General features: G+C 40.9%; 2 protein-coding genes across 2 annotated transcripts in view; both read right to left on the bottom strand.

Moving 5' to 3' along the window:
- LOC117525103 (serine/threonine-protein kinase Nek5-like) overlaps positions 1-22,514 on the bottom strand; it is a 138,617-nt gene that overhangs the window by 33,083 nt on the left and 83,020 nt on the right. The window lies entirely within an intron of this gene.
- itm2bb (integral membrane protein 2Bb) overlaps positions 14,441-22,514 on the bottom strand; it is a 65,690-nt gene continuing 57,616 nt past the window's right edge. Inside the window, 5 exon segments of the mRNA XM_034186956.1 lie at positions 14,441-15,229; positions 18,470-18,550; positions 18,553-18,619; positions 18,703-18,724; positions 18,726-18,811. Of these exon segments, the coding sequence (XP_034042847.1) occupies positions 15,141-15,229; positions 18,470-18,550; positions 18,553-18,619; positions 18,703-18,724; positions 18,726-18,811 (345 nt within the window). The 3' untranslated portion in view covers positions 14,441-15,140.

The raw sequence follows: 22,514 nt of genomic DNA on the forward strand, positions 1-22,514 counted from the left end.
GTGGTAATGTACACAATACTACACTCCTGTTTATCTTGTAGGAAACACCTGCCAGAGGCAGAAATACTTCCATTAGTTAAATGATACTGCATTGGTCCAAATGTCAGAACATGGGAATACAGATTATCTGTAATTTTCCTGGAGAATTGTGACCCTATGAGTGTTATATGTCCTGGTGGAGAATGTGTGGAATGATGATGATGATGATGATGGTTTGGATGTCTTCCATGTTTTACTAACCCTCTGTGATAAACAGCTGTGTGGTGTGAAGAAGACACTGGCTTACTTATTCAACATTCTTGCAATTCCAAGTCCCCCAGCTTCACTTTCATGGTGCCGCTGGCTAAGAAGATATTCTAGAGCAGGCAAGGAAAAGAAAAAAACAAGTCTGTATTCTAGACATGTCACGTATTTTCCTAAAGATACAACTGAAGGAAGACAGTGACGGTGGGTAATGGAAATGCCTGAGAGGTGCTGAGTTATTCTGGGAGCTGGCCACATAGGGGGAGGCCTTTGTTCTGCCCCATAATCCTGTCAAATCCCCCAAACTCTGCAAACGATAACATTTATTAATTAAGCATCTTAACCGTGGGTCTGTAGACAGTGTTACTTTCCATATACTGTTACATTCACTGTAGGCAGTGTCAAATGAAGAATCACAACATCCCCAATAAGACCACCACTGGTTATGGTGAAGCTACTTAGCAGTACCAGGAAGCTCAAAACTGCACCTCCAAAGTTTAAGACAGGGGTGTCCAAACTACGGCCCGCGGGCCAACTGCGGCCCGTGGTTCAGTTTTTATTGGCCTGCAGCAAATTCTGAAAATAAAATTGAATATGGCCCGCACAAGAAGCTTGAGCTCAACTTTGTTGCACTTCTCAGTTTGAACACTAGATGGAGCCAGCACAGAAAATAAATTAAGCGAAGAAAAACTTTTACAGCACCGAAGAAGAAGAAATGGGCAGCACCGAAGAAACTCAAAATAGCAAGTGAATGTAGAAGATTTCAAACACGATGGGAAAACGAGTATTTCTTCAAAGAAATCAACGGAAAGTGTGTGTTTGATTTGCAATGAAGATGTTGCTGTGATGAAAGAGTATAATGTCCGTCAGCACTATGAGACCAAACATCAGAGCTACACATTGTACACCGGTGCCAGAACGAACACAGAAAGTCAAGCAAATGGCAGCTAGCCTGCAAGCTCAACAGCAGTTTTTTTTTTTCGTGCTAAAAAAAAACAGGAAAACGCCACAACAGCAAGTTATGAAGTCGCTAAACGTATTGCCTAGCACGGCAAACCATTTTCAGACGGTGATTTCATAAAGTAGTGCCTCATCAAAGTCACAGAAATAATGTGCCCAGAAAAGTGCCGGATTTCAACAATGTGAGCTTATCCAGAAATACAGTGGTGCGGAGAATCGAGGACTTGTCAGCTAACTTGAAACTTCAGCTGAGAGGACAAAGCTGTGCTTTTGATTTTTACTCGATAGCATGCGATGAGAGCACAGATGCCACAGACACTGTGCAACTGTTAATTTTTTGCGGGGAGTAGATGATCATTTTTGCTGTACGGAGGAGCTGCTGATATGATGTGCCTAAAGGCACAACGACGGGAAAAGATATTTTTGAAGCTGTGTCAGAGCAGTTGAAAGATGGAGCTTAAATGGGACAAGCTCTGTGGAGTAACAACGGATGGAGCTCCGGCCATGGTGGGCGAGCGCAAGGAATGGCATCGTTAGTGTGCGCCAAGGTTAAAAGAGAGCGGAGGTAAGGCTGTTAGGATGCACTGTATAATCCACCAAGAAGCACTGTGTGCCAAGACTGTCTAGCTGGGCGATGTGATGAACACTGTTGTAAAAACTGTTAACATAATTCGAGCTAGAGGACTGTACCACAGAGAATTTCAGGGTTTCCTATCTGATGTGGATGCTGAATACGGGGATGTACTCTACCACTCTGATGTGCGCTGGCTCAGCCGCGGCTCTGTGCTTCACTGTGCATCACTGCTCCCACTGAGTGCAATGTTCTTCACGTTATAGGTGAGTTAGAAATACACACAGTATTCATGTGTCAATATGTCACCTAGTGTGTGGCCCGGGCCTTTGTTTATTTTTCTGTATTTGGCCCTCACTAAAAAAAGTTTGGACACCCCTGGTTTAAGACCTCAACTCAATTTGAAAATGACAGACACTTCCGCTGGGTTTGGAATTAAGGACTTTCCCAAGTGACAACCTTCATATATTTTGGAGTCTTTTTAAGAAGGAGATGTAATAATTCTTATGTAGGCCCCGCAGTCGATTTGTGCCAGTGCTTATTCCTGGATGCTGTAGCGTGACGTGGATGAGACTCCCTGAATGGGGTACCCATTTACAGTTGGCTGGACTGGAACAACTTCTGTGCTAGAGCAACTAGAGCAACTTCTGCCTGTTCTATTACCAGTTATACAGCTTCATGGTGGAATGGAAATGGTCATACACTTAAAAACACCTGAAATCATTTTTTAAATAAGCATGAAAAAAATTTAATATGAAAAAGCTTAAGGATTCCAAACCCTCTGAATGCCACTATAGACAGTATTCCAAATGCTGTACTTGGCAGTGAGATAGAATAGCTTGTGCTAATAAAAAGGATCATATTAAGTAGTCACAAATAAATAAATATGCATGGATGATGGACATGTGTGTGCTTCTCTATGTGTATCTCTATGTGTAATCATGTGAGTGCACAAACCTGAGTTTTGATGTCTCTGTGGAGAATCTTCCTGTCATGGATGTGTTTGAGCCCCAGGCAGATCTGAACAAACCAGTCCACGATCTAAGGAGCACAAAGGTCACTTTAATATTATATATTATTTTACAATGTTTGTTTTCCTGGGAGGGGAGGGAAACAGGGATCATCTGCATTACTCCTAAGTCTGTGCAATTTCTAATCTGCTCTACATGTACAATTTTACATAAATTTTAAAGGCAAAGGCTGTGGCAACCCTGAGCAAAATGGGAGCAAAGAATCGATAGATGATATAGCTACAACCTGATACAAAATTAAAAATGCATCTTTTGTTATTTTTTTTACTAATTATATTTTATTAGGGGAGGTAATGGCCTAGTGGTTAAGGCGTTGGGCTTGAGACCAGAAGATCCTTGGTTCAAATCCCACCCTGACTGGAAAATCACTAAGTGCCTTGGGCAAGGTCGTTAATCCCCTATTGCTATGGCAGCACCCTCACATCAGGGTGAATGTGAGGCATTATTTGTAAAGCGCTTTGAGCGTCTGATGCAGATGGAAAAGAGCTATATAAATGCAGTCCATTTACCATTACAGATGTGTGGGAATACAGTGACATTATCCTAACAGCACAGATAATTCTAAAGTTGAACCCCCCCCGTTTTGGCCATAAGCTAACAAAATTCAGACGGTTTAATGAACCAGAATTTAAACTTGGTAGGGTCACAATGGTAGTGAGTGTTTATTCACTTGGTGATCATGTATATTTAATGGTGCATATAATTGTATTTATGCATTGCATTTTGTGTATATTATAAAAAAAATCACATAAACAAATAAGTTGCCATAAGGGCAGAGACACAATTGTAAGTTGATTTTTGGCTCTCAACCTGTCTTATTTTCACCAAGTGTTAACTGCTCAAATGAATAAACAGTTGAGACCTTGCCACACATCTGAGCAGCTTTTGTCACCATCTAGTGGGCAATGTGAGCATTTCAATGCTTCTGGTACACTTCTTACTTGACACCCAAAATTTAGGGGAAAAAAGGCATTCATAAATGTCAGAAATGCATGTTTTTTTGTTTTGTTTTGTTTTTGGCACGCAGAGGTTTGATCTCCCAGTATTATGGTATAAAAATTTCAGGTTTGAGAGTTTTATGGTTCTTGAGTTTTAAGATATGAAAGTTTCCCAGAAGGATGCATGGAATGATGGAGTTTCTCCTGACAAGATCAACTTACAGTTGTGGAAAAAATACCACATACATTTGAGTGTCATAATTCAAGATTCAACACACTTTAATGTTCAACATTTACACTTTATGAACTTCATGGTACTTTTAAGAAAATTACAGTGTCTTAGAGTATTTACCATTATGAACTCAAACCACTGCAGTACTAATTTAGTTCAAAGAAACAGTGAAGGTTCAACTAAATTAAGGGAGTAGACAGGGGCCACATTCAGTTAACAATTAGTAATAATCAGATAATGACCTTGTGGTGCAGGGTGTATTTCGAGATCAATCAGACAATCAGATCAATTAGACAAATACTGATTTGTGCCTCTGTCATATACTGCACATACCGACAGTAAAGAGTGCTGAATCTGAGCGTACCTGCTCCTCAGAGAAGGGGACGCCTCTCTGCATGTTGATCTTCCTCATTAGATCTCCTCCATCACAGTATTCCATCACAATACACAGACTGCTCCCCTCTGTGTGCACATACATTCATACTATGACATTAATTCAAAGAAATTCAAACACGAATGTATATTGAGATAATTATATGTTCGCAATGGAGGAATGCACCTTGAAAAGACCTGATGAAGGCAACGATGTTTGGATGTTTCATTCTTGACAGCAGTGTCACCTCCTTCTTGGAGGATTCCTTTTCTTTCAGTGACATCTGAGCAACAGAGACATTTTACAGGTGTTTTCTTAGTTTGTTTTGGGCGTGTCTATGGGGGTAAACCAGGGCACCCATACAATAAATGGATGAACGAAACTGTGTTAACCCCAACAAACCACACAGAACCTCATCCTGTAATCAGTTCTTGGATTTAGAAGATCACAGTAGTTTAATTAAATAAGACGTGGAAAGATGCTTTTTTTTTTTTACCCACCAGTGCAATGTGAATAATTTAGCCTGGATCATGTCATCCACTTATCTCTTCTTGCTTGCATGAGATAAATCACTTTTTCTCCAGACCAATTTTTTTCAATATCTGACTGAGTTTGTTGGATGTTTGAGCCACTATAAAACCCTAACCCTTGAATTTTCAAAACAACTGGTACAATAGTTTTGGTGGCACAACAGACATGCATAAAAAAGGTCACAGGGATGGTCACATGCATCACAGGGATTACCACCACAGTCCAAATCTAGGACCTGATTTGAAGTCACCAAACCTTTAATTTTCAATTGTTATGTAAGGTAGAGGCATTAAAACTGTGGGAAAGTCAGAACATATGATGCGTTGTACCTTTCTCAGGTCAATCTGTTTGACCACACACAGTGTGTTTCCACCTGCTCGGCTCTCTCTGACCAGGAAGGCTTTCCCAAACGCACCCTCTCCAATCTGACGGATAACCTCATAGTTGTTCATAACACCTAATCACAACCTGAAGAGAAATAGAAAACTGTGTTTTTTACAACCCCAAATCAAAAAAGTTTGGACAGTGTGGAAAATTACTTTATTTCGTTGCAGACAGAGTGCAAAGATATTTCATGTTTTATGTGCTCAGATTATCATTTGCTAATATACATACATTCCTGCATTTCAGGTCTGCAACACATTAAAGGAATAATAAAATATAATAAAATAAATAACAATAAAAAAGTTTGGATGTAGGGCTAGCGATGAAGTAAAAAAAAAAAAAAAGATGTTATTTCAAGCTGGTGATTGCAATCACAAGCTGGTGCAAAAGCAGTATCCATGAAAGGCTGAGTCTCCAAGGAGCAAAAATGGGCAGGGGATCTCCAGTTTGTCAATAAATGTATGAGGAAATTATTGAAATGTTTAAAAAAACAAAAGTTCTTCAAAGAAAGATGGGAAGGAATTTGCATATTTCTCCCTCTACACTACAGTGTGTACTGTCACTAAACAATTCAAGGAATCTGGTGGTATTTTGGTGAGTAAAGTGCAAGGGTGCCAACATAAGATGAACATCGGTGATCTCTGATCCTTCAGATGGCACTGCATCAATAACTGTTATTCATCAATAGCTGATATAACCACATGGGCAAGGGATCACGTTGGGAGACCTTGTCAATCACTACAATACAGAGTCACAAATGCCTCATAAAACTTTAATGTGCAAAACAGGATCTCATTGTTAACCTTGTCTAGAATCGGTGTCGATGTCTTTAGACTGAGAGGCATCTGGTTTGGACAGTCACACAGTAGAAATGCATACTGTGGTCAGATGAATCGGAATTCAAGATCTTTTGGGTTGGTGGATGGGTGGGTGGGGGGTGGGGGAATGGACACGTGCTCTAAACCAAGGACAACAAGGAACATCCAGACTGTTATTAGCAACAACTCCAAAAGCCAGGGTTTGTCATAGTATGGGGTTGTGTCAGTGCCCTTGGCAAATGTAATTTACACTTCTGTGATGACAACATGAATGCAGAAAAAGTACATTGACATTTTGGAGCAACATATTTTGCCTGCAAGACAGCATCTTTTTCAAGGACGTTCAAGCATTTTTTTCAACAAGATGATGCAAAATCACATCATGCACACATGACAAAGGTATGGCTGCAGAAGTAAAGGGTATGGGTACCGGACTGGGCTGGGCTGCCTGCAGTCCTTAAAGGTTGTAGATGAATCTTTCATGCAATTTTTAAAGGACAAATATAAAACATTAACATATTCCAGCTTTGCAAATTTCAGGCTTCATTCATCTTCTGTTGTGCAACCATAAAGTTAATATTTTTGATTTTTTTTTTTTTTGTCAAAATAGGAGGCACTAAAGACAAAAAACATGGCTCAAAGAAACAAAAGTTCCAGCACTGTTTTAACATTTAGCCTAATAGAGCTAACAGTAATTTAGAAGTTCTAAACACGATTAAAATATTATATAATAAAACTTCTTGAATGTTCCAACAGAAAGGAAACTAAATTCACTTGAAGAGGGGAAGAAACAACAACAACAAAAACAGGTCATCCAGCGGGGCTGAGCCCAGCCGTTACCATGGAAACATGTACACTCAGCTAAAGTTAGTTTAGCGTCGTCAAAAAAAAAAAAAAAAAAAAAAAAAACCCAAACGATTCTTTTGTTTTCGGGGTCAAATAAGAACCTACACTTACCTTCTAACAGAACGTATTTGTGTTCACACGTCCATAGTTAAGGTGGCAAAGATTTAAATTCAGAAAACCAAGCGACTGAAACCCAACTTCTCTGCACACGGCCGGAAGCCCGCAATGCCTGCTGGGAGTTGCAGTTCTCCTTTTTCCATTCTGAGATGGCAAGGGGAGATAGTCCTCTTGTGTCCTCATTCATAGGGCAAGCTGATTTTTGGTACCAAAAAATCTGACAAAACGACACTTAAAGTCTGGCCTCAGCACATCATGACTTATAAAACCATATGATAACCTAAATAAGAGTTGATTAAGGATTACACGGGGTCACAATGCAAAAAAGCTCCATGTTGAAATGACTTTATATGTCTGACAGCAGATTCCAAAAAGGTGTTTGCACCATAGACATTATATACGTAGACGCCTCATAACTTGCGTTGCTGCCATATTGGATATGTCTCTTTACTCGCACCAGAGTCAGTGAAGGGTGGAATGACCTGGAACTTTCTTTTCTGGCCTTGAAAAAATGTTCATCTTTGTAACAAAAACTGGTGAGCAAAGCAGAGGAATTAAAGTGATGTCCTCTGTGTGTGTGTGTGTAAAATAAATTAAAATGAATAATCCAAACCGCTTTCTTTACCAAATTGTAAAATTAATTTATACATTTATCTATATGCCATATGTCTCATTAAAGAGCATAAGATAACGTCTTTTAGCATGAAAGTACGTATTTTTAATGTGTGTGTAAGTGAAGAGTTGTACAGTCTGATGGCCTGAGAGACAAAGGAGTTTTTCAATCTGTTGATTCTGCACTTGGAAAGGAGCAGTCTGTGGCTGAAGAGGCTCCTCTGGTGGCTGACGATGGTGTGCAGAGGGTGACTGGCATCGTCCATAATGTCCAGCAGTTTTTCCAGTGTTCTCTCTGCCACCATCACCAGAGTCCAGCTTCATGCCAACTACAGAGCCAGCTCACCTGATCAGTTTGTCCAGCCTGGATGTGTCCTTCTTGGGTGTGCTGCCCCCCCAGCACACCACAGTGAAAAGAGGACGCTGGCTACTACAGACTGGTAGAACATCCACAGGAATTTCTTGCAGATGTTAAACAACCACAACCTCCTCAGAAAGTACAGCCTGCTCTGTCCCTATCTGTATACGTGGTTGGTGTGGGTTGTTCAGGCTAGTTTGCTGTCCAGCCACAGCCTGAGGTACTTGTAGGAAATCATAGCCTCCACCTCAGCTCCCTTGATCAGAACTGGTCATGGACTTGGTCTGGACTTCCCAAAGACCCAGCTCCTTTGTCTTTCGAGGTGTTGGCTGTAGATGGCTTGTGTGGCACCAGGCCAGCAAAGTCCTTCACTAGGCCCCTGGACTCCTCCTCTCTGTCATCCCTGATGCATCCAACAATGGCTTGTCATCTGTGAACTTCTGGATGTACTTAGTCTCAGTACTTAGTCCCTGCTGACTTTCATTCCCCTTTTCTCCAGAGCATATCTCCACCTCTCCAGGCTAGACTCAACCTGCTCTCTACTCTTACTACAGATCACAATGTCATCTGCAAACACCATAGTCCATGGACACTCCTGTCTGATCTCATCTGTCAACCTGTCCATCACCATTGTAAACAAGAAAGGACTCAGAGCCTGATCCTTGGTGTAATCCCACCTCCACCTTGAATGAGTCTGTCATTCCTACTGTGCAGCTCATGGCTGACAACACTACCCTCACATACTTCTCTGCCACTCTAGAGTTCCTCATGCAATAACACAACTCTTTTCTTGGCACCCTCTCATAAGCTTTCTCTAAATTCACAAACACACAATGTAACTCCTTCAGCCTTCTCTATACTTCTCCATCAGTATTCTCAAAAACAAACATTGCATTGTAGTGCTCTTTCTCCGGCATGAAACCATATTGCTGCTCACAGATCTCCACCTCCTCCTACTTTCTTTATCTCGCCACTATCCCAAAACTTTTTCGACAACCTCCTCTCCTTATGCTTTCCTGGACATCTTCGTTCCGCCACCAAGTCTTGTCCTTCCTTCCACTGTCCAGATGTCACACCCAGTACCTTCCTGTTTCCCTCACCACGAACTGCAGTACTTTTCCAGTTGTCCAAAATTGCTTCCCCTCCATCCAGTGCCTGCCTCACCTGCTCACTGAATGTCACACAACAGTCCTTCCTCCTGCAGCTTCCATCATCTGATGCTTTGTTAAGCTCTCACTCTCCTCTTCTTTTTTACCTCTAAGGTCATCCTACAAACCACCATGCTATGCCGTCTCGATACACTTTCTCCTGCCACCACCTTATGGTTTCCAATTTCTTTTAACTTGGACCTCCTATAAAGAATGTAGTCCACCTGTGTGCACTTTCCTCCACTCATGTTACCCTGTGCTCCTCCCTTTTCCTAAAGTAGGTATTCACCACAGCCATTTCCATCTTTTTAGCCAAAATCAACTCAGTCTTTAGACATTCCTATCCTTGATACTATATCTACCCATTACAGTTCCTCATCACCTCTGTTCCCTTCGCCAACTTGCGCATTGAAGTCTTGCTCCTATCACCACTCTTTCATGCTTGGGCACACCCCTCCACCACCTCATCTAACTCACTCCAGTAATCTTCTTTTCTGCTTCATCTCACAACCTACTCGTGGGGCATATGCACTGATATTCATCATCAACCCTTCAATTTCAACTTTACACTCATCATCCTGTCAGACACTCGCTTAACCTCCAACACACTCTACACATGCTCTTCCTTTAAAATGATCCAACATTATTTCTCTTCCTATCCTCACCATGATACAACTTGAACCAACTCCCTATGCTCCTGCTCTTACTTCCCTTCCACTTGCGTCTCTGCACGCACAATATGTCCACCTTTCTCCTCTCCATCATATCAGCCAGCTCTCTCCCTTTACCAATCGTACTGCCAACATGCAAAGTCCAGACTCTCCTTCCACCCTTCTAGTTTTTCCTCTTTTCCTGCTGTCTGTGGACACGCTCTCCTCCTCCTCTTCACCCAGCAGTAGCCCAGTTTCCACTGGCACCCTGTTGGGCTATGGCAGCGGTGGCGGTCATTGTGAAGCCAGTCCTCGCATCCGATCTAGTATGGAAATTTGATTTGTAGTCTGCATGGTTGATTGGCTTGTTTTACACTGGTTTCCCTTCCTAACTCAACCCTACTCAATTTATCTGGGCTTGGTTACTTTGCAGACTAAGCATTCAAATGGTCCAAGGACTATTTTTTTACTTACTGCTGACAGTCACAAACCAGACACTCCAACTGCTCACTGAGCTTCTCAGGTGCTGCAATCAGGACATCTGGACCTTTCTTCACTGGGAAAAAAAGCACCTAAGGTGCTGAAACTCAACAAACCCAACCCAACACCTGAACAATGCAAACACTGATGAGACCAGAATCCAGAACATGTCCCTGATGAAGCACTAAAGCTGGGGTGCCCAAGTTCAGCCCTCGCGATCTACCTTCCTGACACTCTTACTTGTCTCCCTGTTCCAACACACCTGAATCCAATGAAAGACTCATTAGCAGGCTTTTAATGAGCCTTTCATTGGAGTAGATCTCGAGGACTGAACTTGGGCACCCCTGCGCTAAAGTCTGGGAAGAAGTCACAGCGTCTGGCTCCACATTGTGCAGCACTCACAGCATGGATAGGCTCACTGTGGTGTCCAGCAACTTACTGGAATCCTGCAAATCCGTGGATAGTACCACAGACAAGAGTCAACTCTGCTGAAACCAACTTTTGAAAGAAGCACAGCAAGTGTTTAATGAGTGCTCGCAGAGTGAGAAGGCATCCAATTAAATTAAATGGTCATCTATAAGTGTTGTATGAAGTCTGTAAATAATTAATTTCTGATCAATTTATATAACGTATTTCTCAAACATTTTTAGAGACTTCCAACTACCAATGCATGCCTGGGAATTAATTTTTATGTATTTATTTTTATTTCCAGCTGCACCCTTTACGTGGAGTGGTTCTATTTCTACACCAGACTGATTTTCATAAAAAGGAAATGTGTAGTCTCATAGATTTCTGCATCTACCTGTTTTTGTAGATGCATCAAAATGGAATCACACTTATTTCTTAGGTTTTGAATAATTCAAATAACCAAAATATCAATCTCACAACCAAATGAGCCACAAATCATTCTGATACAGCTACTTTTCAGGTTTGGCAACTCTACAGAATCAAGGCACTGGACGATAAAGATTAAAAAACAACTTTGACTTCTATGTGACATCACAGCCACCTGGCCCATTTCCCATGAGCCCCTAGTGTGAGATCCCCGTTATTAATGCTTTAATGAAGACGAATTTCCACTCTGATTAGGTGACATGAAGCCTGTGACAGCTGACACCGTGTCCGTCTGCTGGAGACGTGACACCAAAACACACCAGGAGTCTGTATCCTGCACTGTCCACTGCAAGCATCTGAACTGTTAATTCACCTTATTTTAATGTTACATTACAGCTTTGTGCAACATTTTCTTTAAGAAGTTGTTCAAATGAATAAGTTGGGACTAAACTCAATTACTGAAGACTTAAGTACTTTCACTCTGTTGAAACATTATTCACTATGTTCATACTTGTATTAAACATTTGTTTTGGGAATATTTACAAACATACTGACTGACATACAAAAGGTTTCACATATTACAGGATTTATCAAAATTTCCCAAACAAAATGTACATTTGATGATGCAACTAAGTGTTTTCATTTCACTATTTTAAGTGTCCAAACATAAGACCTTCTCTCTCAGCAGATAACCTTGAGGGTTGTGAGGTACGTAATGATTTTATGTTCCAACGTCCTCATTTGTAAGTTCTATTAATTAAAAAATCTTGTGTTTAACCTGCCATTTATGTTGTGCATTATTTTGTTATTTTAACACCTCATGTTGTACAGCAATTTGAATTTTCTGAAAGCATTTTATAAATAAAATTACTTACTATGCCACTAAGTCAGAGACCTAAAACATGTGACATACATCTTTTTGTGTAGTTTTTTTTTGTTGTTGTTGTTAAACAATTTTCAGACAGTGTTACAGTTCTCAGGAGTCTTCTACTTTTATTCAGCATTAAATACATAAAAAAAGTTTTAAATGGCACTTTTGCATTTTCAGCGTCTTTAATTTTTTTGTAGCCATTATTATTTGTGTTAGTTTGGCACTGTTTGATTTTATCCTGATAGTTTAATCAGGTATCCCCACTCTCAAGGACCACAGTGGAAGTACAGTAGTGTTCAGAATAATAGTAGTGCTATGTGACTAAAAAGATCAATCCAGGTTTTGAGTATATTTCTTATTGTTACATGGGAAACAAGGTACCAGTAGATTCTCACAAATCTAGCAAGACCAAGCATTCATGATATGCACACTCTTAAGGCTATGAAATTGGGCTATTAGTAAAAAAAAAAGTAGAAAAGGGGGTGTTCACAATAATAGTAGTGTGGCATTCAGTCAGTGAGTTCATCAATTTTGTGGAACAAACAGGTGTGAATCAGGCATCCCCTATTTAAGGATGAAGCCAGCACCTGAACATGCTTTTCTCTTTGAAAGCCTGAAGAAAATGGGATGTTCAAGACATTGTTCAGAAGAACTGCGTAGTTTGATTAAAAAGTTGATTGGAGAGGGGAAAACTTATACTCAGGTGCAAAAAAATTATAGACTGTTCATCTCCAATGATCTCCGATGCTTTAAAATGGACAAAAAAAACAACAACAAAAAAACAGAGATGCGTGGAAGAAAATGGAAAACAACCATCAAAATGGACAGAATAACCAGAATGGCAAAGGCTCACCTATTGATCAGCTCCAGGATGATCAAGGACAGTCTGGAGTTACCTGTAAGTGCTGTGACAGTTAGAAGACGCCTGTGTGAAGCTAATTTATGTGCAAGAATCCCCCGCAAAGTCCCTCTGTTAAATAAAAGATATGTGCAGAAGAGGTTACAATTTGCCAAAGAACACATCAACTGGCCTAAAGAGAAATGGAGGAATATTTTGTGGACTGATGAGAGTAAAATTGTTCTTTTTGGGTCCAAGGGCCGCAGACAGTTTGTGAGACGACCCCCAAACTCTGAATTCAAGCCACAGTTCACAGTGAAGACAGTGAAGCATGGTGGTGCAAGCATCATGATATGGGCATGTTTCTCCTAATATGGTGTTGGGCCTATGTATCGCATACCAGGTATCATGGATCAGTTTGGATATGTCAAAATACTTGAAGAGGTCATGTTGCCTTATGCTGAAGAGGACATGCCCTTGAAATGGGTGTTTCAACAAGACAATGACCCCAAGCACACTAGTAAATGAGCAAAATCTTGGTTTCAAACCAACAAAATTAATGTTTTGGAGTGGCCTGCCCAATCCCCGGACCTAAATCCAATTGAGAACTTGTGGGGTGACATCAAAAAAGCTGTTTCTGAAGCAAAACCAAGAAATGTGAATGAATTGTGGAATGTTGTTAAAGAATCTTGGAGTGGAATAACAGCTGAGAAGTGCCACAAGTTGGTTGACTCCATGCCTCTCAGATGTGAAGAAATCATGAAAAACTGTGATTATACAACTAAATACTAGTTTAGTGATTCACAGGATTGCTAAAAAAGCAGTTTGAACATAATAGTTTTGAGTTCGTAGCATCAACAGCAGATGCTACTATTATTGTGAACACCCCCTTTTCTACTTTTTTTTTTACTAATAGCCCAATTTCATAGCCTTAAGAGTGTGCATATCATGAATGCTTGGTCTTGTTGGATTTGTGAGAATCTATTGAATCTACTGGTACCTTGGTTCCCATGTAACAATAAGAAATATACTCAAAACCTGGATTAATCTTTTTAGTCACATAGCACTACTATTATTCTGAACACTACTGTAAGTGCTTGCACTTTATTGTGCTTATTCTTGTTATTATCGTGCTGTTGGATCCGTTTTATACACCATATAATAATTAATTAAAATCAAATAAAATTTTAATCAGATAAAAAAAAAAAATTCTGACAAATATCCATTTATATTTAGAGATGACTTAGAAAACCCAAATTGAAAAAAAAGCCATTTGTACAACCAGATTTATACATGTTAAAACATATACATTTGCTGTCTCCTAAAATGGGTGTAACTTTGAAATGGTTAATGCAGTATGTTTGTTAAACCACTTGATTTAAAACTGTGTCAACACTACAAAAACATCTTGTTTCATTTCTGCAAAAAATTACAATAATTGCATCAGTGCTCAAATACAACAACAGCTGCTGCATTTTGGGCAAGGTTGGATGACTGGTGTTGGATTCAGCTTTTCCAGTCAAACTTTTAACTTCCTTCTAGAACATTTCACCAGCAGAGAAACCCACTGAGGCATTTCGAGATGGACCACAAGAAACACTTTTGTTTTTTCTTGTTTTTATTGTCTTGGTCTGTTCATATCTTTATAGAGATTATATACACAAATGAGTACAGCAAGCAGAATTACCCCCAAATATGAAGTAATAAATTTCACACAAAACATTTGACATTTAAGGCTTTCATGGGCTTTGGATGATTTATACTTATTTATAAGCTACAATAGGAGAAACCAGAACCCACACTATTATTTTGTTTCCAGTTGAGGAACAACAGATGCAGTGTATTAATAGTTACAGCAGATGAGCTAGAAAACCCAAGTTTCCCCAGATGAACAGTAGGCTGAGCGGCACACAAGTCAGAGTTCACACGGCTGCTGGAATTTTATGCACCTGAAAACTAAACTAATCTAGCCAAACACTCAACATTAGTATGATTATAATATTTGTATTTTATATATTGAGGAGGCTGGTTTTTAGCAAGTAAAAAAAACAAAACAAACAAACCCCAAAACGTCCCCATACATAAAGTGGAAAAAAGTGATTCAATCCCCCCACCCGTCCCCAATTCTTTTTCTTTAAACAATAAACAATTCTTTTCCATTCAGCTTCACATTTCACTAAAACTACCTGAAGTAAAGAACAGGAAAAAGTCAGGATTAAAACAAACAAACAAACAAAAAACAAAACAAAAACAATCTCACTGCACCCCAGTGACTTTAAGAGCGTCTGTGAGGAGACGCGGCATCTTAAGGCTCACAGATGATGGTCTCCACCACCACCTGGCTCCCAAAGTGGCGGATCTTGTGGCAGTTTAGAGCCTCACGCTTTTGAAAACCTGCACAGAACCAAAGCAGGAAGTCATGATTTAGATTAAAAACAAATACTGTTTTCAAGCTCTGGGTTCATCGAAAACCCCGACTGTTGGCAAACGGTCAACATTATGGAGCCGCTTCACGGGATGCAGATTTACAGAGAGGTGAAAGAAAAGGAATGGATTTTATTTTTATTAGACATTCTGGCATCTGCACTGTTGTTCAGTCATACAACTAAAAGCATTTGCACTTTAGCGCCATATGATTTTATGGTGTCTTTCATGTTGGTGCGCTCAGTGATGCTGTAAGGCAAACGACACTCACTGAAAATAAAACGGTTCTGAGTCAGTTTGTCCACTAATTTATCAGTAAAATGTGATGTAATATTAAACCACTCAGGTGGTCCACAACAACTTATGCCCAGCTCTGTTTTTAAATGTAGATAAATTTATGTTTCACAATACTATTATCATATCAGAATTTATTGCAATGCAGTTGTATCATGACACATTGTATTGCAAGTCAAATGTGGGAGCATGCACTGGAACAGCGGTTGCCACTTCCATGACACCACAGAATCACCCTCGGGTCCTGGATGTCCAACCACACAGGTAGGTAACCAGATCATCCCATATCTATAAAATAAGCATGTCTCCACTGCAGCCAGGTGAAGCGTGAGCATCCTCTTGGCCATCTCTATCCTCAGGCACCAAAATGCTGCAGCCATTCTTTTGACACGAAGCAGAAAGTTTGACCACATCACACCCATTTTGGCATGCCTTCACTGGCTTCCTGTCCCAGTGAGATCAGATTTTAAGGTTCTGCTACTAGTCTATAAAATTGTTCACAGACTGGCACCTCCCTACTCAGCTGACCTAATTAAACCTTACGGACCGGCCTGGGCTTTGCATTGTCAGGGTGCAGGACTACTTTGTGTCCCTAGGGTGAATAAGAAGTCTGCGGGTCACAGAGCTTTCTCTTATCGTGCCCCTGTTCTGTGGAATGATCTTCCTGCGTCAATAAAACAGTCAGATTCCTTGGAGACTTTAAGTCCAGACTTAAGATGCATTTATTTTCCATTTTGTATGGCTAGCATACTGGCATAGTATAGTTCTACGCTTTTTACTCTTAATTCATTTTTATTAGCAAACAGAGCGTGCCGCGGCCTCAACTTTACCTAAATTCTGGATCTTTTAGTGAAGCTTAGGGCTAGTGGCCGGCCATCACCTTAGTATTTACTGTTTTTCTTGTTGTTTAATGCTGACAAATTATATTGTATTTCTTGTCTTTCTGATGCCTGATTCTGTTTTTTTTTCTCTCTGTTTAAGGTGCAGCTCCATCCAGTGTGGTATTTGTGCTGGAGAGCCTCCTGTCCTGTGCACCAACAGCATTTCCTGTATATTCGTTTTGTGAATTTGTGTCTCTATCATGGCCCAAGTAGAGGGTCACCCCTTTGAGTCTGGTCTGCTTGAGGTTTCTTCCTCAGAGGGAGTTTTTCCTTACCACTGTTGCTCTGGGGGTTAGTAAGGTTAGACCTTACTTGTGTGAAGCCCCTTGAGGCAACTCTGTTGTGATTTGGCGCTATATAAATGAAAATAAATTGAAATTAATCTGAAACTGGAACAGTGGTATGTTTCCCACTGTGTTACATCACCTTTCCTTCTAACTCAATAAGCATTTGGAAACTGAGGACACTAATTGTTGAAGCTTTGTAGGTGGAATTATTTCCTATTCTTGCCTGATGTACAACTTCAGTTGTTCAACAGTCCGGGGTCTCCGTTGTCGTATTTTCTGCTTCATAACCCGCCACACATTTTCAATGGGCAACAGGTCTGGACTGCAGGCAGGCCAGTCTAGTACCCGCACTCTTTTACTATGAAGCCACGCTGTTGTAACACGTGCAGAATGTGGCTTGGCATTGTCTTGCTGAAATAAGCAGGGACGTCCCTGAAAAAGACGCTGCTTGGATGGCAGCATGTGTTGCTCCAAAACCTGGATGTACCTTTCAGCATTGATGGTGCCATCACAGATGTGAAAGTTGTCCATGCCATGGGCACTAACACACCCCCATACCATCACAGATGCTGGCTTTTGAACTTTGCGCTGGTTAACAATCTGGATGATCTTTTTACTCTTTTGTCCAGAGGACATGACGTCCATGATTTCCAAAAACAATTTGAAATGTGGACTCATCAGACCACAGCACACTTTTCCACTTTGTGTCTGTCCATTTCAAATGAGCTCCGGCCCAGAGAAGGCAGCAGTGTTTCTGGATGTTGTTGACGTATGGCTTTCACTTTGCATGGTAGAGCTTTAACTTGATATAGAATCCCTACATTCCTTGCAATTGAATGTTGAGAAACATTGTTCTTAAACTGTTGGGCTATTTTTTCACGCAGTTCTTCACAAAGTGGTAATCCTCACCCCATCTTTACTTGTGAACAGCTGAGCCTTTTATACCTTCTATAGTGTCCTCAGTTCCCAAACGCTTATTGAGTGTTGTTAGAAGGAAAGGTGACGTAACAGTGGTAAACATACCACTGTCCCAGCTTTTTCATCATGACACTCACCTGTTTCCAATTAACCTGTTCACCTGTGGAATGTAACAGGTGGTGTTTGAGCATTCATCAACTTTCCCAGTCTTTTGTTGCCCCTGTCTCAGCTTTTTTGAAACCTGTTGCAGGCATCCATTTCAAAATGAGCAAATATTTGTACAAAAACAACAAAGTTTATCAGTTTGAACATTAAATATTTTGTCTTTGTAGTGTATTGAATTGAATATAGGTTGAAGAGGATTTGCAAATCGTATTCTGTTTTTATTTACTTTTCACACAACATCCCAACTTTATTGGAATTGGGGTTGTAATCTGCACGTCTATGAAAGTGGTTGGATGCCGTAGCACCCTGACCCACGTGTGTATGGGGAGAACATGCAAACTCCACACAGAAAGGACCAGGTAGGAAGAGAACCAAGGACCTTGTCGGTGTGAGGCAACCGTGCTAACCACTGAACCACTGTGCCGCCTCATCTTCAATACCTCTTTTAGGAAACAGATCCTGTGTCTGTTGTAGCGTAGATGCACATTATTCCTGAATTTACCTGTTCTACTTGGGCTAACCTTCTCAGGCTGATGTGCACTGGTTCTCAGCAGAAAATACTTAAAAAAAAAAAACAAAAAAACAAAACAAAACAAAAAAACAAATTCTTTTACAACAGAAGCCTTAAAAACAACTAAATAAATGTAGCATTAGCGTGTCCTTACCCAGAATCCTGTCTCTGCGCTGCAGCTTGTAAGTCTCTTTGCCACGGCAGAGGTTGTTGATGAAGTAACCGAGCTGGTCACACGCATCAGACGCTCAGTCACAATCATCTCCTCGTGGACCAGGTAAGACTGTGGGAGGTAGGTCCCAGCCTAGACGGGGGGGTGGATAGCGTGTCAATGGGAAACAGAAGTGTGTGTGTGTGTGTGTGTGATTAAAAGAAGCCAAAAGTTACCTTGATGTTGATCAGTAGCTCCAAAAGTCTTGGGGGGCATGATGATGGAGGTGTTGAGCGTGATGATGTAGCACTTGTCCAGATTCAGATCCAGGTAGGCAGTCAACATCTGTCAACCACAACATGTTCAGAACAAACCTCAATGCCAGTCTCAAACCATACCACCCTCTTACCACTCATTAACGACGGGGTTGACAAACTAATCATGCAGTCGTTTCATTTGGACCACATGAGAGACAAAAGGAGACAAGGAGCCAAAAGAGGGAACAACATATACATATACATACATACATACATACATACATATATACATATAAAAATTCATTTATACAGCACCAAATCACAACAATGCTGCCTCACAAGTTTATACAGAGTAAGGTCTAACCTTACCAACCCATAGAGCAAGCACACATGTGAGATTCACAGCACTTCATTTTGTTGTTATTCCAAATGGAGTAAATTATTACTTCCTCTCAAAAATTCTACTCATAACACTCCACAATGGAAAAACGCGAAAAAAGTTTTTTTTTTCCCTAATTTTTGAAAATTTATTAGACATAAAAAAACGAAGAAATTACATGAATATAAGTATTCACACCTGACAACTCCTTTGATATCTTGGCTGTGTGTTTAGAAAGATGAACCGTCGCCCCAGTCTGAGATCAAGAGCGCTCTGGAGCAGGTTTTCAACCAGGATGTCTTTGTACATTGCTGCACTCATCTTTCCCTCAATCCTGACTAGTCTCCCAGTTTCCTGCTGCTGAAAAACATCCCCACAGCATGATTCTGCCACCACCATGCTTCACTGTAGGGATGGTGCCTGGTTTCCTTCAAGCATGTCACCAAAGAGTTCAATCTTTGTCTCATCAGACTAGAGAATTTGGTTTCTCCTGGTCTCAGACAAACTCCAGGTGGGCTGCCATTTACTGAGGAGTGGCTTCTGTGTGGCCACTCTACCATACAGGCCTGATTGGTGGGTTGCTGCAGAGATGGTTGTCCTTCTGGAAGGCTCTCCTCTCTCCACAGAGGATTGCTGGAGCTCTGACAGAGTGACCATCGGGTTCTTGGTCACCTCCCTGGCTAAGGCCCTTCTCCCTCGATCACTCAGTTTAGACAGGCAGCCAGCTCTAAGAAGACTCCTGGTGGATTCAAACTTATTCCATTTATGGATGATAGAGGCCACTGTGCTCATTGGGACCTTCAAAGCAGCAGAAATGTTTCTGTACCATTCCCCAGATTTGTGCTTTGAAACAATCCTGTCTCACAGGTCTACAGACAATTCCTTCGACTTCATGCTTGGTTTGTGTTCTGACATGTACTGACAAATGTGGGACCTTATATGTAGACAGGTGTGTGTCTTTTCAAATCATGTTCAATCAACTGAATTAGTTTTTGTATTTTCAATAAATCTGCAAAATTCTCAAAAAAGCTTTTTCACATTGTCATTATGGGGTATTATGTGAAGAATTTTGAGGAAAAAAAAAAAAGAATTTCATCCATTTTGGAATAAGACTAACATAAAATGTGGATAAAGTGCTGTGAATACTTTCTGCATACACTATATATGTATATGTGTGTGTGTGTGTATATATATATATATATATACACTCAACAAAAATATAAACGCAACACTTTTGGTTTTGCTCCCATTTTGTATGAGATGAACTCAAAGATCTAAAACTTTTTCCACATACACAATATCACCATTTCCCTCAAATATTGTTCACAAACCAGTCTAAATCTGTGATAGTGAGCACTTCTCCTTTGCTGAGATAATCCATCCCACCTCACAGGTGTGCCATATCAAGATGCTGATTAGACACCATGATTAGTGCACAGGTGTGCCTTAGACTGTCCACAATAAAAGGCCACTCTGAAAGGTGCAGTTTTGTTTTATTGGGGGGATACCAGTCGGTATCTGGTATGACCACCATTTGCCTCATGCAGTGCAACACATCTCCTTCGCATAGAGTTGATCAGGTTGTCAATTGTGGCCTGTGGAATGTTGGTCCACTCCTCTTCAATGGCTGTGTGAAGTTGCTGGATATTGGCAGGAACTGGTACACGCTGTTGTATACGCCGGTCCAGAGCATCCCAAACATGCTCAATGGGTGACATGTCCGGCGAGTATGGCGGCCATGCAAGAACTGGGACATTTTCAGCTTCCAAGAATTGTGTACAGATCCTTGCAACATGGGGTCGTGCATTATCCTGCTGCAACATGAGGTGATGTTCTTGGATGTATGGCACAACAATGGGCCTCAGGATCTCGTCACGGTATCTCTGTGCATTCAAAATGCCATCAATAAAATGCACCTGTGTTCTTCGTCCATAACAGACGCCTGCCCATACCATAACCCCACCGCTACCATGGGCCACTCGATCCACAACATTGACATCAGAAAACCGCTCATCCACATGACGCCACACACGCTGTCTGCCATCTGCCCTGGACAGTGTGAACCGGGATTCATCCGTGAAGAGAACACCTCTCCAACGTGCCAAACGCCAACGAATGTGAGCATTTGCCCACTCAAGTCGGTTATGACGACGAACTGGAGTCAGGTCGATGAGCATGCAGATGAGCTTCCCTGAGACGGTTTCTGACAGTTTGTGCAGAAATTCTTTGGTTATGCAAACCGATTGTTTCAGCAGCTGTCCGAGTGGCTGGTCTCAGACGATCTTGGAGGTGAACATGCTGGATGTGGAGGTCCCTGGGCTGGTGTGGTTACACATAGTCTGCGGTTGTGAGGCTGGTTGGATGTACTGCCAAGTCTCTTAAACGCCTTTGGAGACGGCTTATGGTAGAGAAATGACATTCAATACAGGAGCAACAGCTCTGGTTGACATTCCTGCTGTCAGGCATGCCAATTGCATGCTCCCTCAAATCTTGCGACATCTGTGCATTGTGCTGTGTGATAAAACTGCACCTTTCAGAGTGGCCTTTTATTGTGGGCAGTCTAAGCACACCTGTGCACTAATCATGGTGTCTAATCAGCATCTTGATATGGCACACCTGTGAGGTGGGATGGATATCTCAGCAAAGGAGAAGTGCTCACTATTTGAGGGAAATGGTGATATTGTGTATGTGGAAAAAGTTTTAGATCTTTGAGTTCATCTCATACGAAATGGGAGCAAAACCAAAGTGTTTGCGTTTATATTTTGTTGCGTGTACATACATATATATACATACATATATATACATACACACACACACATATATATATATACATATATATATATATACATATATATACACATATACACACATATATACATACACACACACACACACACACACACACATATATATATATGTGTGTGTGTGATATATATATGGGTGCCCTGAACGCTTTGTCTCACTTTATAACTACTCTACAATCCACAAAAATGGAATCTCACATCCGCCAGAACTACCTTCATGAGTGTTCGACCTCCATCAACCGGATAATCAACATGAAGCTGTTCCTCTTTTGGTTGTTGCCTTTCTGCTCTGTCAAAAGCTGATCAGATCATTCAAGTGTGTGTTAGCTCTACATCGGCTGAACAAACATAAATGAGCTAATCAGCTTTTGGTAGAGCAGGGACAGATCTAAAAAAAAGTGGAGGGTCAGGGATCCCTGAGGACCAGGGTTGGGAATCACTGAAGTAAAGCCTCCATATGCTTCTGGTTCCATGTCAACATCTGTTACAGTGTTTGAGAAATCACAATGTATGAGCATGTCCATCAGATATGACCTTGACCTAATGGACAGCATGTCACTACAAATGGACACTTTTCTATTTGAGCAGATGTTCATGACATCAACACA

Source organism: Thalassophryne amazonica, chromosome 14 (genome assembly GCF_902500255.1).
Source record: "Thalassophryne amazonica chromosome 14, fThaAma1.1, whole genome shotgun sequence".
Taxonomy (NCBI): domain Eukaryota; kingdom Metazoa; phylum Chordata; class Actinopteri; order Batrachoidiformes; family Batrachoididae; genus Thalassophryne; species Thalassophryne amazonica.